A 17,770-nucleotide genomic window follows, 5' to 3' on the forward strand; every position below is an offset into this window, starting at 1 on the left:
CCCAATGGGGTCTAAACCCAGATAATTCCGTTTTGCCCTGCATAAAGCTTATGCAGGGCAAACTCTCAAATTGTTCGCCCTCTATAACACTGATAGAGAGATATGCACAGTTGTTTGCTCCCCCAGGTATTAATACATACTCTGAGTAAATTACTAAATAAAAAGTGATTTTATTAAATAAGGAAAGTAGGATTTAAGTGGTTCAAAGTAGTAACAGACAGAACAAAGTAAGTCACAAGCAAAATAAAATAAAATGCGCAAATCTATGCCTAATCAAACTGAATACAGATAATCTCACCCTCAGAGATGCTTCAGTAAGCTTTTTCTCAGACTGGACACCTTCCAGGCCTGGGCACAATTCTTTCCCCTGGTACAGCTCTTGTTGCAGCTCAGGTGATAGCTAGGGGATTCTTCATGATGGCTCCTCTCTCCCTCTCTGTTCTCTTCCACCCCTTTTTATATCTTTTGCATAAGGCGGGAACCCTTTGTCCCTCTGGGTTTCCACCCCTCCCCCCCCCCCCCCACTGGAAAAGCACCAGGGTAAAGATGGATTCCAGTTCAGGTGACATGATCACATGTCACTGCAAGACTTCATTACTCACTTGCCAGCACACACATATACAGGAAGACTCACAGGTAAATACAGCCATCTGCAGACAATGGGAGTCATCAAGATTCCAAACCATCCTTAATGGCCCACACTTTACATAATTACAATAGGCCCTCAGAGTTACATTTTATATTTCTAGTTTTAGATACAAGAGTGGTACATTTATACAAATAGGATGATCACACTCAGTAGATTACAAAGCTCATAATGATACCTTACAAGAGACCTTTTGCGTGAAGCATATCCCAGTTACGTTATATTCAATTTTTACCATATTTTTCTAAAACCATATAGACTGCACAACGTCACACATACATTGTCCTGATTCTCCACCCAGGCTGTTCAGTGTTAGTCAGGACTGGAAGAAAGAAGAACATAAACTGTCCATGCTCATTCATTTCTAGGAACATTTTAGTCTAGTCGATGAAACACCAGACACCCTTTTTGTGCTAACTATTATGGCTTTTCATGATTAAAATTATCCCCCCTTCCTGCTAGATACTGAAAGCATAAATTTGTTTCATTTGTGCCTCTGCGAAGATTTAGAACATTGCTCTGCTGTGTCTGCGGGATAATTATTATGATTAAAACACATAGATAACACTGTAAATAGCTAGCGTCAAGTAGGTGCCTCTCCAGTCTTCAGCGTTCTGATGTTGAACTGATTATCCTTTAAATTACATGTGGTATGTAACCGAATTCTGTATCCACTCCCAGAGCTTGATCGTGTCAATATTCCTGTCTAGATTTCCTTGCGGTTCTTTAGTTCTGTGCTTTGGACAATAAGACTGTAGCACTGTGCATTACTAGCTGAGGGAGAGTACAGCACCTCTATTAAGGCCTTGTCCACAATGGTGGTTTATCCCAATTTCAGCTACGTTTTTTGCTGCACAAGTGCAAACCCTTAGCGTAGACAAGGGTAAATTGCTATAAATCACTATTTCCATCCATGCATCTAATCCTGGTTTCAAGCAGGGGTAAATTGCACCAGTGCAAATTGCAGTTTATAGCCTGTTTACACTAGGAGTTTGCACCAGTGCAGCTATACTGAGGGCTGGCTAGCAGTGGCTTAAACCTCCCATGTAGACACGGTCTTCGATTCAGTTAGAAGCCTGGCACATAAATTGCCATATGCTGTTGAGACCGGAGAGGAACTAAGCATTTTATGTAGCAGCTTGATTGTGGGCCCGTTCATTTAGGCTAACGCTAAACTACGTGCTTTTCCTTCTGTTGAACTAGCTGGATTATTTACATGCAGGATGTTCCGAAGGTGCAGTAATTTGAGAGACACATAGTCTAGATTATTGTTCTTTTTATTCAAGGTTTGCCAAGTAGATACTGGCCAATTTCTCTGCCAAGACAAGTAGTAGGGAAGGAAACCATCACCCACTGGCTTCAAACTAGCCCTTTATCACAGTGGTTTTCAACCTGTGGTCCACAGACCTCTGGGGGTCTGCAGACTATGTCTAAGATTTCCAAAGGGGTCTGCACCCCCATTAAAAATTTTTTAGGGGTCTGCAAATGAAAAAAGGTTGAAAACCACTGCTCTACCGCTTCCTTCACAGTGGTAACCACTTCAGAGCAGACCTGTTGGAACGCTTTGTGTCTCAGCCTAACGACTCTGCTTTCGGACATAAAAACCAGAGCTCCTATCCGTTCTACTCCTGCTTGCTTCTCATCATCCATCTACCATGGACAAGAACAGCAGGAGAATAAAGAAACCTTGGACAACCACCCTGGCATGTTCAGAACATAGACTGCAACACCCACCATGCTGCGTGGGACTGGTCACCCCACAGCTGACGTCCGCAGGATGGATTTTGCTCACACCACTTATCAAGGCTCTAAGTATAATCATGGGATGGGCCCCAGACCAGGGCTACATTTTCTGTGTAAAATCTGGACTGCCCCTACCCAGCACGCTGGAGACCAGGCTCTGCCCCCTGCACCCCACCTTCCCCTCTGGGATCGCGCTGCTCCCAGCCACAGGGGGATCTCAGGGCACATGTCAGTGTCAGGCTCTAGCCCCTTCGGCGCATGCGTATCCGCCTCCTGTTGCCCCAGCTCCAGCTCGAAGCACACGGCTTCGCTGCACTATGCTGCGCATGCGCTACCTGATCCTCTGCCGAGAGCCGAACGGGCGCTCTGGTTGCGCACGCGCCCTCCGCTCTCGGTGATTGTCCCACTCTCGGCCTCCGTAGTTTTGAATTATTAGCGAGTTTATTGGCATACTCCGAGTCACGTGACCTGTTAATCGTCTCTGGGAGGGTGCGTGACCCCGTGTGAGCCCCAGTCCCAAGATGGCGGCCACCCGCTGCTGGCTGTTTCTGAAGCTCTGCGAGGAGTGGCCGGCGGAGGAGACCAAGCGGGGCCGGGACCTGGGCGCCTTCCTGCGGCAGCGGGTGGCCCAGGCCTTCCGGGACGGGGACAGCACCCAGGTGAGCGGGGCGGGAGCGGCCGCGCCCCCAGCTGAGCCGGGGGGGGCCGTAGCGGCTCCGCGGCCCTCGGGTGGGCGGGGCTTGGGCTCTGGGGAGGGAGACAGCCACGTCCCGCGCCTCACAGCCCTCCCCCCCCAGCTACTCCCTGACACCTGCACACCCCTGCAGCACCACAGCCACCCCCGGCTTATCCCCCCCCTCCCATCTCTGCTCACAACCACTGCCTCGCAGCTCCCCTGCCCCCCCCCGCCCCTCACAGCCCCCGATCCCCCCGTCACCCCCTTACACCTGTACCCCGTACACACCCCTTCAGCCACCTCTTCTCTTACATCTCTACCTGCAGTCACTGCCCTCCCGCCCCTCACAGACCCCCAGTCACCCCCTTACACCTGTACCCCATACACACCCCTTCAGCCACCTCTTCTCTTACATCTCTACCTGCAGTCACAGCCCCCGACCCCCGTCACCCCCTTACACCTATACCCTGTACACACCCCTTCAGCCATCTCTTCTCGTACATCTCTACCTGCAGTCACTGCCCCCCCGCCCCTCACAGCCCCCTGATCCCCCAGTCACCCCCTTACACCTGTACCCCATACACACCCCTTCAGCCACCTCTTCTCTTACATCTCTACCTGCAGTCACTGCCCTCCCGCCCCTCACAGACCCCCAGTCACCCCCTTACACCTGTACCCCGTACACACCCCTTCAGCCACCTCTTCTCTTACATCTCTACCTGCAGTCACTGCCCTCCCGCCCCTCACAGACCCCCAGTCACCCCCTTACACCTGTACCCCATACACACCCCTTCAGCCACCTCTTCTCTTACATCTCTACCTGCAGTCACAGCCCCCGACCCCCGTCACCCCCTTACACCTATACCCTGTACACACCCCTTCAGCCATCTCTTCTCGTACATCTCTACCTGCAGTCACTGCCCCCCCGCCCCTCACAGCCCCCTGATCCCCCAGTCACCCCCTTACACCTGTACCCCATACACACCCCTTCAGCCACCTCTTCTCTTACATCTCTACCTGCAGTCACTGCCCTCCCGCCCCTCACAGACCCCCAGTCACCCCCTTACACCTGTACCCCATACACACCCCTTCAGCCACCTCTTCTCTTACATCTCTACCTGCAGTCACAGCCCCCCGATCCCCGTCACCCCCTTACACCTGTACCCTGTACACACCCCTTCAGCCATCTCTTCTCTTACATCTCTACCTGCAGTCACTGCCCCCCCGCCCCTCACAGCCCCCCGATCTCCCAGTGACCCCCTTACACCTGTACCCCGTACACACCCCTTCAGCCACCTCTTCTCTTACATCTCTACCTGCAGTCACTGCCCCCCCGCCCCTCACAGCCCCCGATCCCCCCCGTCACCTCCTTACACCTGTACCCCATACACACCCCTTCAGCCACCTCTTTTCTTACATCTCTACCTGCAGTCACTGCCCCCCCGCCCCTCACAGCCCCCGATCTCCCAGTCACCCCCTTACACCTGTACCCCATACACACCCCTTCAGCCACCTCTTCTCTTACATCTCTACCTGCAGTCACTGCCCCCGATCTCCCAGTCACCCCCTTACACCTGTACCCCGTACACACCCCTTCAGCCACCTCTTCTCTTACATCTCTACCTGCAGTCATAGCCCCCTGATCCCCGTCACCCCCTTACACCTGTACCCCGTACACACCCCTTCAGCCATCTCTTCTCTTACATCTCTACCTGCAGTCACAGCATCCCCCCTCTGGCATCCCCAGTCACCCCCATACACCTATACCCCATAAACACCCCTTGTAGTCCTACAGCCACTGCTCTCCTGTCTATTGTCTGTTTTATTCACATGATTAAAATTTGCTGGCTTTCTCCCCCCCCCCCCCCCCCCCCCTGCCCCACTGTTGTCTACTACTCCTTTAATAGCTACATGTGTGGGTTGCTCTTTGTCTCTTGTTGAAACATTTCCACTTTAATTATTAATTGGGCCAAAGCCAGAGGTAACTCTGAGGAGATTTCCTTAGTTCAGTGGTTATGGTACTGAGCTGTGGTGGTAGAGGCCCAGGTTCAATACCTACCTCTTCTTGCCATGAAGGGATTTGCTACCTAGGTGTTTTTGTTTTTTAATTAAGTGGGCGCAGGAGGAAAAAAAATAAAAATGAATCACTCTTGTCCCAGACCCCTGCCCAGGCTGTGGGAAATCCAGTCCCCCCTCTGCCAGGGGACTTGAAGCTGGATCTCCCACATCCCAGGGACTGCCCCACCACCGCCCGGTGGGTGGTTCTTATTTCAAGAACCCTTCCTTTCTCAGGAAGACAATGGCTCCTGTGAATGAGAGGGGATTTAAAGAAGGACCCCCCCCCCCCATCACCTGGGAGAGAGAAGAACCCTCTTCAAACCCCTTCTAAGGGAGGACTCAAACTAGGATTGCCTGCATGCTGGGCGAGAGTCCTAACCATAGGACTAGAGAGTGATTCTAGCTTCCCCAACAGCCAAGATTGAGGAAGCTCCCTGTTCAGATCCCATCTGGCAGATGGGGGAACTGAACTAGGGTTGCTAGCATCCCAGTAGCAGACCCTAACCACCATGGTGGAGGGGGCTGCTTATGTTTGAGTCTTGTTTGGGCCCAATTAATAGTGAATTAAAGTGAAACAGCTTCAATAGGAAAGACTGAGGAAGCTCCTTGTTCAGATCCCATCTCCTCAACAGCCAGAGGGTAGATTTGAACTAGGGTTACTAACCTCCTAGTAGCAGACGCTAACCACTATGCTAGAGTGGGCTGCTCATATTTAAGTCTTGTGTGAGCCCAATTAATAGTGAATTAATGTGGAACAGCTTCAAGAGGAAATACTGAGGGAACTCTCTGGTATGCTCCCTTCTCATCACGTAGAGAGGGAAATCAAACCAAGATTTCCTATGGTACAGGCTGAGTATGCCTGTAATCCCCACTTTGTGTGGTGTGGGGTTGTAGCAGGTACTGAGCACACTCATTCTCAGTTTACTCCCTGGCTCAGTGTTGTTTGTACCTCCAACTAAAACTCTGCTGGAGTTCTCTGGGTCAGAGGAAAAGGGAGATTCTAGTCACCAACTGACCCCAACACTGTACTAGATCTCTATCTGGCATACCAGTTCTCAAGCCAAGCTGGTGCTGCATTTGCATTAAGCACAAGTCCTTTGCCAGGAGGAGAGGGGAGCTGTATCTCAAGAATTCCTTGACTATGATCACAAATTTGCACCAAAGCCTTCTACTAGCATAGTTTAACTTTTAAACAGAAATGCTACTGCAGCCTTTGTATGTCTCTTGCACTGGCTGGCATTCCCTGTCTTGCTCACAGCAGCTCCACTTTGTAGAACCAAAGTGAAAGTCTACTAATGCTGGGCTTATTGGCTTTTGGAGCTGTGTTGGTCGGCTGAGGGGAAGGCTAGTGAGGCTTGTTCTACATGAACACTGCTCATTTTTGCCCCTAGTATTGTGCAAAAAAAGAGTGATTTCGTCCCATCCCAAGAACAAGCATGAAATAGCAGCTGGGGGTGTGTCAGGAACCTAACTGCATGCTGTCATTTATAAGCCTGCTCCCCTTACCTACAGAGTGAGCCGTTTTGAGGCAAAGAGGCAAAAGCGCTCAGCCCTGGTCATCTATCAAAGATCCAACAGTCTTGGGAGGTAGCTACGTCTCTGCCTGTTGCTGGCTTTCTAAATTAGGACCATTACTTTGAATTCATGGCATGGACAGACCTGAGCTAACCAGAGAGTGAAAGAACCAAGCCGTAGCTGACAAGTAGTCCTTGCTCAGTATCACTAGCAAGGTTTGAAGGTAGGTACCTGCAAGCCCAGCCAGCTGCAGCTTTTTCAGAGTCAGCAGCCTATGGCTCACTGGTATCTTTATTGTACTGTGGGGAGAAGCAAGCATCTCTGGATAACATGCAGTAAAACGGGAACAATGGCCTCCTTCGGGTAGCACCTGAAAGGTGCAAATTATCAGTCATACATATGGAATCATGGAACAGTTCAATATCTTCAAGTGTCCCCTGTCAACAAGGGATGGGCAATAGATAGCATGGGATATCTGGCTCCTACAGCGATGGTGCCGCCAACCTGCTCCAGCAGCCATCCTCCCCTTTCTGCAGTATAGCTGTGTGAGCAGCTGTGCAACAAGGAGATATAAATGCTGCAGGGAAGATTTGAGGGGCTTTGAGGCATGCAGCTGTGACAGTGACGAGTGTAGCAAGTGTGTATTGAGCACATCAGAGACAGATTCTGAGGGGTGTGTTAGAAACATTTCAACTATGCAAATTACTGTAACTTTTTCTGAGTGAATATAGCTCAAAGGAGAGTTGCATTAGACATGCAGTTGCTCATAGTGCTATGTAGGGCTACATAAGAGTATGTGGTTATATTTTGTTAGTCACACAAGACATTCTATAGCCCTTCTACTACGAATCATTACTGTTATATAAGTAGTTTACATGTACTGTCCTTGTATTCAGTGATAGTAAGATAATTACAATTGTATTATGTGGGTTTTAGACTTTTCTCCAGCTGAGCACATAACATCAAAACTTAGAGGTCTTAGCTGCATAATGTCATAAAAATAGTAGAGAGATAAAACTTTTCTCAAACCAGACCATTCTATAAATGACAAGATGTCGTGTGACTACACACTTTAGCTTTAACTGCAGGCCAAAAAGTATAGGAAGATGCATAAAATATATCAGCTGGGGCTAAACAGTTTGCAGATGTTCCAAAGCAGTACTGTTTTGAGTACATAATGCAACTATCAATTGTATTTAGAAGCTTTCTGCCAATTTTGATCAAAATTAAACGATGCTTCTACAAGTTATGGCCCTTTTTGTGATTTTATGATTTTTTTCAGGCAGGCATAGGAAGAGGATTGCATGCTCCTTGACAAGTCAGCAGGCTGGATGGCTCAGGGGAAGGGGTGAGAAGATGGAATTTTTGCTCTTTAAGGTCCAGCTTTGAGCCCAACTCAGGTCAGTATTGGCCAAAAATTGTCACCATCTGAGGCGGCAGCATGGTCTAGTAGACAGGGCCCTGGCCAGGGAGTTGCGACCTGGGGCAGTCACTCCTCACTCTGCCTGTCTTGTCTATTTAGATGGTGAGTTCTTCTTGTACTATGTGCACGTACAGCGCCTAGCACAATGGAGCCTTTAGGGGCCACAGTAATAGCCACTTAGTAGCCTAATGAATTGGTCCAGGTGCCAGTGGGTATATGTCCCCCAGACCATTTCCCACGCTGTACCTGTCTCAGCACTGGGAACTTTAGCTTCCATGGTGTTTACCGCAGCACGTTTCCCCAGCAGTAAGATTCATATGGAATCTTTAATTTAGAAGAGACGCAGGTTTTATGGAGTCTAGATTCACAGATGGTAAGGCTAGAAGGGACCATTATGATCATGTAGCCTGACCTCCTGCATAACACAGGCCAGAGAACCTCAACTACAGCAATGCCTGCATCGAGCCCAATCATTTGTGACTGAACTATAGCCTATCTTTTAGAAAGACCTGGAGTTTTTAAAATCAAGACTGGAAGCGCTAGAGGCTGTGAGGCTGGAGGTTAATTCAGAGAAGAGAGGAAGCAATAGTCCATCTATTTGAAGACCCTTAGTAAATAACAATCATTATCTCTAGCCCTTATATATAGCATGTCGTCCAAAGACCTCAAAGCTCTTTACAAAGGAGGTCAGTATCATTATCCCCTTTTGACAGATGAGGCACAGGGAGGTGAAGTGACTTGCCCAAGGTCACCCAATAGTCCAGTGGCAGAGTTTCACTTACACCCCTTCTCTCCCCCGCCAACAGATAAAATAGCTTCTGGCACACGATTTAGTTGGGTTTTTGTTTTTTAATTAGTCATGTTAAACTAATGACCATCGGGTCGCTCTCTCAGAGAAAACAACAAAAGGCACACACAAAAAAAGTAAAGTCAGAATGCCTGAGACAACAACTCCAGATTAGGAAAGCAACTCTTGAGACACTGGTTGGAGTTTTATTGGCAACACAGCTCTCACTTTTACATTCTCACATCCTCCAGCCTCTCCAGCAATTGTTATTTGACTAACGCCACTGGGACTCTCTTTCCAATAAGAACAACTCAAATAATAACCAGTGCGCTCTGGTCCCCAGGGGACATGCCGAGATCACCCCTTGGAGCAGGGGGGAGGATCTCCCCCTGTGAAGAAATTGGCCCCAAGAGATCAACATTTGGCACTGAGATGGCGCCTTCCGGCAGGAATAAAATGTTACATTAAAACATTCAAATTTGGGTTTTTAAAAGCACATTGAGGCAAGGTCTGTGTGTGGAGGGTAGAGAGGGAGGAGTCATGTGGGCATAAGCCATCTCCTCTGTTCTCTCTGCTCCCCAGGAGCGCAGACAGACACACAAGAGAGCCCAGGCCTTTCTCTTCATGGCCCTGAAGAGCCAATGGGACAATCCGATAGGGAGGCAGGAGAAAAGAAGCAGATTGATGCTCATTCCCCTTTAACAAGGATACTGCAGTGATGTACAGTAATGGCCCAAGCCGCCACAGCAGACAGCCACACTACAGTGCTTGGGGAGATTACTGGAGTACTCTTCACAAGGGCACGGCCAAGTGTGGAGGAGGTTGGCCGACACCTCACAGTTCACATCCTGGCTCTTCCAGGGGCTGCTCCTCCCCCATCTCCTTAAAATACCCAGCCCCTCTTGCACTGGAGGCCACTTGAAACCAATTTCTAAGTTTCTAGTCGAGTTTTCCTAATAGGAATTCAACACTCGTCTCTTAATGTGTTAGTGCAGAAATGCCTACAGCTTGGCAACCCCGAACGCCAGAGGAGACCGGAGCCCTACCGTACTTGTACCTAGGCAGCCTTTGCACGCATGAGACGCATATTATAAATATAAAATCATATCTGCTACAAACAGAAGACGTATATTGTACATCTCTTACCCATATACACAAGACCACAATATACACATATGCCTTGGAGGAAGAGGAGTGTCGTCATGGAAAGAGGATTTCAAGAGGCACGGCTCCCCCCCTGCCAGCCCTGCTGGGGGGTGGGGTGGGGTGGGGGGCTGTGCGCACAGCAGGTCAGATCAGTCACAGGAGGAGTCTTGTCCAGTGGACATGTGTCACTCAGGACAGTGCATGTATGGGCCAGCCTCCCTCACACACGTGCACCCCCCACAACATGTGTGCACCCATGTGCTGCATGAGAGGAAGAGAGAGAGGGCGTGAGCATATCTCCTGTTACCTTTGAAGTGCTGCGTTTCTTCAGACACTTGGAGTGAAGCTAGGTCCTGAGAGCTTTTTGCATCCTACAGCACTGCCGCCCTCAGAAAGGGTTCCACCCGGGCAGGTCTCTGGTAAGGCATTTTCGTCTGGGAGTTGGATCAAACTGTGTCTGAAGGGAAAATGGACCCAGCTGGGAGTGTGTGCGCGCGTGTGTGCCTGGATGGGTTAACAAGAGGCAGCAAGGCTAAGATGGCTGGTGACAGCCAGGCCAGGCCTGCGGGGGCATCCAGAGGCTCAATCCTTGGCTCAGTTTATACTTAAAGCCACAGAAGCTGCCACTCTCTGCCTCCTTTCCCCCCAGACTCGGGCCACCAGAACGGCATGGAATACTGATGGTCGTTTGAGTGGCACATCCACACATGGAGTGGCAGGCAGGCACACATAAGAGTTAAGACAAAAGTCGATGTGAGCTTTGTACAGCTAGGAGTGGCTCCTGGCCAGCGTGTCCGAGGACTTCGACGATGAAATGCCACAGTGATTAGATCAGGCCGGGGTGGGGAGACCGAGTCCTGGCACCTATCGGCGGTAGTGATTGGGGGCATCCGCAAACATGTACTTGAGTCTGTAGGCTTCAGCAAGGAGGAGTCCAATCTCTTCGTTGCCCCAGTGTATTGTGGGTAGGTTTTGTAACAACATTAGAAGACCCTGAAACAAGGGAAAAAGGGCTTATTTTGGGAGGCAGTGGAGCAGGGATTCCAGCTGTAGGGCAAATTTAGATCTCGTATGAGCAGGCACAGCAGCACTGAATAATGATATGTTCTAGCTTTAGTATACAGAGCACTTTCCATCCATCAATCTCAAAGTGCTTTACAAAGGTGGTCCGAGGGGGAAACTGAGGCCCAGAGAGGGGATGTGACCTGCCCAAGGTCACTCAGCAGGCCAGCAGCAGAGCTGGGAATAGGACCCAGGTCTCCTGAGCCCCAGTCCAGTGCCCTGTTCATGCCTACCATGCTGCCTCCATGATGTCAATGGAGTTGCACCTGTTTACACTAGATCTGAACACAGTCCTGAAGGCAGAGATAGACATAGCTTCATCAGCATTGCACATACACAGACACACACATCCCTCCTGCATGCTGGCGGCCACCCGAAGGTGGACAGTGGACCCTTCGTTAACCATCCTCACTTATCCATGGAAAATGGGGTCACATCCCCCAGCCCTTTTCCTGATGCACTGAAGCCTTCATACCTCAAGTCTGCAGCACACGAGTGTTTATAGCGAACAAGCCTGATTTCAGCACATGAACTGCTCCCTCTTTATCCAAATAGATTTCACATTCCCTGGTCAGTTGAAACGATTGCAGTGCTCAGACCCTGGCAGCAGCAATAACTGCATACCCAGCTCTGTGTGAGAGTTGGATACACACCCTGGTATGCCCCTCTTCAGCTTCCAGAGGATCTCAAAGCACTTGTCAGAGGTGCACTAACGGATCCTCACAACCCCACTGTGAAATACAGCATTAACACTCCAGCTTTACAGATGAGAACCACAGCACAAAGAGACACACGGTCAAACAGTGAGTCTGTGGTAGAGGATCCCAGAGCACCTGGCTCTGCCCTATGCTCAGTGTAACCAACCATGTGTCCTCTGTTACGTGGTTATGGGGTGGAACCTGGGTGTAGATTTTATGATCTGATATATCACTGCTTGATGTTTAACCACCTACACATAAACCACCCAACGGGGGCAATTATGTCGCCTGCCCTCCTCCCCACCAGCGGAGCTGCTCCCCAGGGATTCACCTGGAAGTCCTCCTCATCCAAGATCTCTTTCCGCCACTTGATCAGGAAGGCGGCACAGACGTACAGATGGAAATGGGAGAATCCTTCCGGCTCCGACTGGAAAGGACACAAAACTCTGGGTCAATCCTTGCAGCAGAGTCAGCGCGAGGACAGCACTGGCAGGCCCAGCTTAGCCTGCATTTGCTCCAAGCTCTCCCCACAGCAGGCCTGTGGCAGGCACTCAGGGCTGGGCTGCACAACGAGGCAGACAAGAGGAGGGAGCAGCTCACTTTGCTGCTGCTCATCTCTATGAGCGTAAGAGCCTTCCTAGCACTGCAGCTGCCCCACACCCACCACTGGTGAGGCTGAGCTGGGGGCCTGCCCTAGGGCAAAAAACAGGGAGGCTGGGAAGTTTTAGTCCTACGTACCTGGTAGGTGTCCCACAGGCGGATGGTGCAGCGCAGGGGGAGCTCCCTCATCAGGAGATTGTTCATCCAGCGAAAGGCAAACTGCAGGTATTCGACCTCATACTTCCTAAAGTGATTGTGTACCTGCTCTGAAACAGCACATTCCATTACACATCTGGATCCCCATGGGGCCCAAGACTCTGTGTGCTAATGTCCTGTCCCTCAAAGCACCCTCAGGACCAATCCCCTCCCCTGTCCAAGTGCATTTCAACCCAATCCCCTCTCCCCATTAAACCAAGCCTCCTCCTACCATGTATATTAAAGTCCTGTTCTGTTAAATGATGCCCCCTCCCACATGCATTTCAACCAAGTCCCTCCTACCATGTGCTCTCTGGCCAAATGAGTCTGACTCGTGCCAAACCATGCCCTCACCCACATGCCTTCCAGCCAAGCCCTCTCCCCTGCCAAGCCATGACCCAGCTGTGTGCCTTCTGCCACCTAATCCACCCCACCAAAACCATGTCGCCTCCCGCATGGCTTCCAGCCAACCCAGCCCCCTTCCTCATCAAGCCACACCGGTCCCAACTAAACTCCGCCCCACTTCCCCTCTCCAAACCAAGCCCCACTTCCAGCCCCTTCCCATGGTTTGTAGCCTCTGTTCTGATCCGGATACCATCTGGCACAACCACTGGTCTATGGGAACCTCGTGGGGCAATGGAAGAGGAATCGCAAGCCTGCTCTCTGCCTCAGGGCGTATGCTAGAATTCCAGAGGGAAATCATGTCCATCAACAACTTCCACCCTGTTGAATTCTCCAAAAAAGACCCATCATATAACTGCAATCAGTGATTACTAAACAGTAATAAGTCACTAGGACCAGATGCTATTCACCCAAGACTTCTGAAGGAACTCAAATGTGAAATTGCAGAACTACTAACTGGTATGTATCGTATCATTTAAATCAGCTACTGAACCAGATGACTGGAGGATAGCTAATGTGACACCAATTTTAAAAAAAGGCTCCAGTGGTGATCCCAGCAATTACAGGCCGGTAAGCCTAACTTCAGTACCAGGAAAACTGGTTGAAACTATAGTTAAGAACAGAATTATCAGACACATAGATGAACACTATTTGCTGGGGAAGAGTCAACATGGCTTTTGTAAAGGGAAATCATGCCTCACCAATCTACTAGAATTCACTGAGGGGGGTCAACAAGAATGTGGAGAAGAGTGATCCAGTGGATATAGTTTACTTAGATTTTCAGAAAGCCTTTGACAAGGTCCCTCACCAAAGGCTCTTAAGCAAAGTAAGGATTCATGGGATAAGAGGGAAGGTCCTCTCATGGATCAGTAACTGGTTAAAAGATAGGAAACAAAGGGTAGGAATACATGGTCAGTTTTCAGAATGGAGAGAGGTAAATAGTGGTGTCCCCAAGGGGTCTGTACTGAGCCCAGTCCTATTCACCATATTCCTAAGTGATCTGGAAAAATGGGTAACCAGTGAGGTGGCAAAATTTGCAGATGATACAAAACTACTCAAGCTAGTTAAGTCCAAAGCCGACTGTGAAGAGCTACAAAGGGATCCCACAAAACTGGGTGGCTGGACAACAAAATGGCAGATGAAATTCAATGCACATTGGAAAACATAATCCCAACTATACGTATAAAATGATGGGGTCTAAATTAGCTGTTACCACTCAAGAAAGAGATCTTGGAGTCATTGTGGGTAGTTCTCTGAAAACATCCACTCAATGTGCAGCGGCAGTCAAAAAAGCGAACAGAATGTTGGGAATCATTAGAAAAGGGGTAGATAATAAGACAGAAAATATCATATTGCCTCTATATAAATCCACGGTACGCCCTCATCTTGAATACTGTGTGCAGATGTGGTCGCCCCATCTCAAAAAAGATATATTGGAATTGGAAAAGGTACAGAAAAGGGCAATAAAATGATTAGGGGTATGGACCAGCTTCTGTATGAGAAGAGATTAGTAAAACTGGGACTTTCAGCTTGGAAAAGAGATGACTGGGGGGGATATGATAGAGGGCTATAAAATCGTGACTGGTGTGGAGAAAGTAAATAAGGACGTGTTATTTACTCCTTCTCATAACACAAGAACTAGGGGTCACCAAATTAAAGTAATAGGCAGCAGGTTTAAAACAAATAAAAGGAAGTATTTCTTCACACAGTGCAGAGTCAACCTATGGAACTCTGTCAGAGGATGTTGTCAAGGTCAAGACTATAACAGGGTTCAAAAAAGAACTAGATACATTCATGGAGGATAGGTCCATCAATGGCTATTAGCCAGGATGGGCAGGAATGGCGTCCCTAGCCTCTGTTTGCCAGAAGTTGGGAATGGGTGACGGGGTGGATCACTTGATGATTCCCTGTTCTGTTCATTCCCTCTAGGGCACCTGGCATTGGCCACTGTTGGAAGATAGGACACTGGGCTAGATGGACCTTTGGTCTGACCCAGTCTGGCCGCTCATGTTCTTATCATCAAACTGCAGGGGGCGAGAAACAAGAGGTGTGTACAGCTGCCTTGCTCCCATTCGGATCTCCTCACCACCTACCATCGATCCGGCTGACTAGCTCCTCCAGTGCTTTGACCTTCTTCTGGATCCCTGGCTGTGCAAAGGTGTAGTTATCCTGCAGGAAGACAGTGAGAGTCAAAGGCAGCAGCTACTGTAGTGAAAGCATCCTGGGGCTTGGAACCCAGCTAAGAGACCTGCTCTCCTTCTGCCTACTCTTGGGATCCCTAAGATCAGCTGTCACACTTTTGCTAAGAGTCCCTGGATGTGAATTGTCCAGGAGACAGTGAGTTTGGGGTGGTGGGATCCTCTGCTCTTGAAATCACTTCCCTGCTGCTCTTCCAGGCCCAGTGTAAGCCAGAATCCCTGGAAAACATGAGCATTAGAGTTTTGCTTAGTGAGCAGAGCGGTCTAGTAGTTAGATATACAGACTGAGAATCAGGAGACCTGAGATGAAATCCTGACCCTACTGGGCCTTGTGCTGTAGACTTCCATAGGACCAGGCTTTCCCGCCTGGATTCTATTCCCAACTCACGCTGTGACTTTAGGTGAGTCCCTCAACCCCTCCGTGCCTCAGTTTCCCCATCTGTAAAGCAGGGGCAATTTTGTAAGGTGCTTTGAGATCCTCCAATTGGTGCTAAGTGGTAATTACTCTATTTTAAGCGGAAGGTGTTCGACTTTGATGTGTCTTGTGTGTTTTGTTGCTACGTACGGGGGGCTCAGATCACAAGAGAGCACGCTTGAGAAATCTCGAAATAAGTGAATTTGTGTCAGGCCGCAAGGAAAGCAATCTTGAGCGTACAGAGCAAAATTCCTTTTTAATGGGGACATAAATAGGCAGAGAAAGAGAGAGTACTTAATTCTCATTTTGTTAGGAAGGTCGATCCTGATAAAAGAGGGGAGTGTTTTTAATAAAGGAGACAGAGGACATCTGTTACTGCACTTGTAAGTCTACGTGTCTTTCTGGGACCCTGATCAAGGAGGTCCGTAGGCCTCTGTGGGACCACAAGCCAAGGAGGGAGGGGTAGAAGTCTGCAGCTCTACGGGGCAATGAGAGGCGGAGACGTGAGGAGCTGCACGTGTCTGGGGAACAAGATGCAGCATGTTTACTGGGGGGACAAGAGGCATGAGAGATCAGAGAGCATACGCATGGGGACAGTTCTCATCAGAGAGGAGGGGTGTTGGATGTGGGAGTCTGTGTGCGGGGAAGTAGGTTAGCAGCCAACCGTTGAACAAGCCGTTTCAGAAGCCAGGCTAGAAGGGGGTCAAGAATAAACTAAGCACAACAGCCCTGTGAGGAACGAGAGGGGACTAGACACAGATAAGTGACTTGGACAAGGCTACTGAGTAATCAGTAGCTGAGCCAGGATTAGAACTTGGAAGTTCCTGGCTTTGAGTCCCCAGCCTCTAAAACTAGACAGGATTCAGCCTGTAACCAGAGGGGTTAGGTACAGGGAGATCACTAGGAATGTCACTCAAGTTGGGGGTGCGGCCTGAGGGTGGAACAGATGGCTACCCAAAAACAGAGGGAGGACATTGGGACTGCTATCTAAGAGAGAGCGGGGAGCAGAGAGAAATCTGCTCAGACCCATTTCCCGGTGCACTTACCTGTATGCCATCCAGTAGTTTGCTCATACACCAGAAGCTATCGGCTTCGATGCTCCGCAACACATCCTGAGACAGAGTCGTCACGTCAAAGTTCTCCACATCCTCTTCTGTAAAACAAAAGGGGGAGAGAATCCAGAGGACGTGTCTCCAAGGGTGTGGGGAGAGGAGGAGAAAGGCCACGTGAGCCCCTAGTATCTTAATCAGGATCCTTTAATGTGGAGGGATGCTGGGCTGAGTTCCCCATAGTGCCACCATCCTTGCTGCAAACACATTTCTGTGTCCCTGGTGCAACCTACCCTTGGCTTTGAGTCACTCTTCTGCAGCTGGGATCAAGGGGGAAAGGGGTTGGGAGAACTGGTTCATGGCAGCTCTGGCTTCTAGAACAAGATCTGTAACAAAGCTGTGCAGCACAGCGAAAAACCAGCCTGGGAAATCTGGAAAGCTCAGTCCCCCAGTACACGGAACACCACACTGCCTTGGGATCACCTGTAACACAGTTATTCTTTGTAGGGCGGTAGTGCCTATAAGCCCCAAGCACAGATCAAGACCCCATTGTGCCAAGCGCTGCACAAACAGCGCTTACAATTTAACAGTGCCCCTTACCGTGACAGGGGAGCTGAGCCCAGAGCTACAGTCCTATTCTGTAGATAAGCCAGTACAGACGCTCCAATGGCTGTGGGCTTCCTTACCAGGTCTGGTCCTACTGGCTAGAACTGTGTATCCAATCATCTAGCAGGCTGCTAGGTGGGTACAAGAGGCCTACAATGCACAACATACCATCCCCAGGCACCACATCAAGGTCACCACAACCAATGAGTCACTTCCTTGCTTACAACTAGGCTTGGCAGAATTCGATTTTTATTTTTGAGAATATTGAGGTTTATTTGTAAGCATTTTCATCAGTTTAAACTGTCACCGTTGTGGGAAACTAGGGGTGGTGGTGCCAAATAATAATTATTTAATGACAATAGGCATTGAGATTCCAAAAGTGAAAGCTTTATAACCATTAAAACCTAAACTGTCAGCATCACATGTCAGAATATACAAAATAAAATATCCTTAAATCAACAAATCACACGTGTTTTGACTTGTCATTTGCTAGCCCATTTGGAACAAGCCTAATTCCCTGGATTTTTGACTCTAAGTTTTCAAGCACCTTG

The 17,770-nt window shown here is 49.2% G+C and overlaps 1 protein-coding gene across 1 annotated transcript in view; it reads right to left on the bottom strand.

Annotated features, from left to right (window-relative positions):
• Positions 1–7,963: 7,963 nt before the first annotated feature.
• Positions 7,964–17,770, bottom strand: part of TBC1D22B (TBC1 domain family member 22B) — a 40,087-nt gene continuing 30,280 nt past the window's right edge. The window contains exons 9-13 of the mRNA XM_065404457.1: positions 16,611–16,717; positions 15,045–15,120; positions 12,493–12,620; positions 12,086–12,181; positions 7,964–10,987 (exon numbers count right to left, since the gene is read on the bottom strand). Coding sequence (XP_065260529.1) covers positions 10,859–10,987; positions 12,086–12,181; positions 12,493–12,620; positions 15,045–15,120; positions 16,611–16,717 — 536 coding nt within the window. The 3' untranslated portion in view covers positions 7,964–10,858. The remainder of the gene's footprint in view (positions 10,988–12,085; positions 12,182–12,492; positions 12,621–15,044; positions 15,121–16,610; positions 16,718–17,770) is intronic.

Source organism: Emys orbicularis, chromosome 4 (genome assembly GCF_028017835.1).
Source record: "Emys orbicularis isolate rEmyOrb1 chromosome 4, rEmyOrb1.hap1, whole genome shotgun sequence".
In the NCBI taxonomy this organism is placed as follows: Eukaryota; Metazoa; Chordata; order Testudines; family Emydidae; genus Emys; species Emys orbicularis.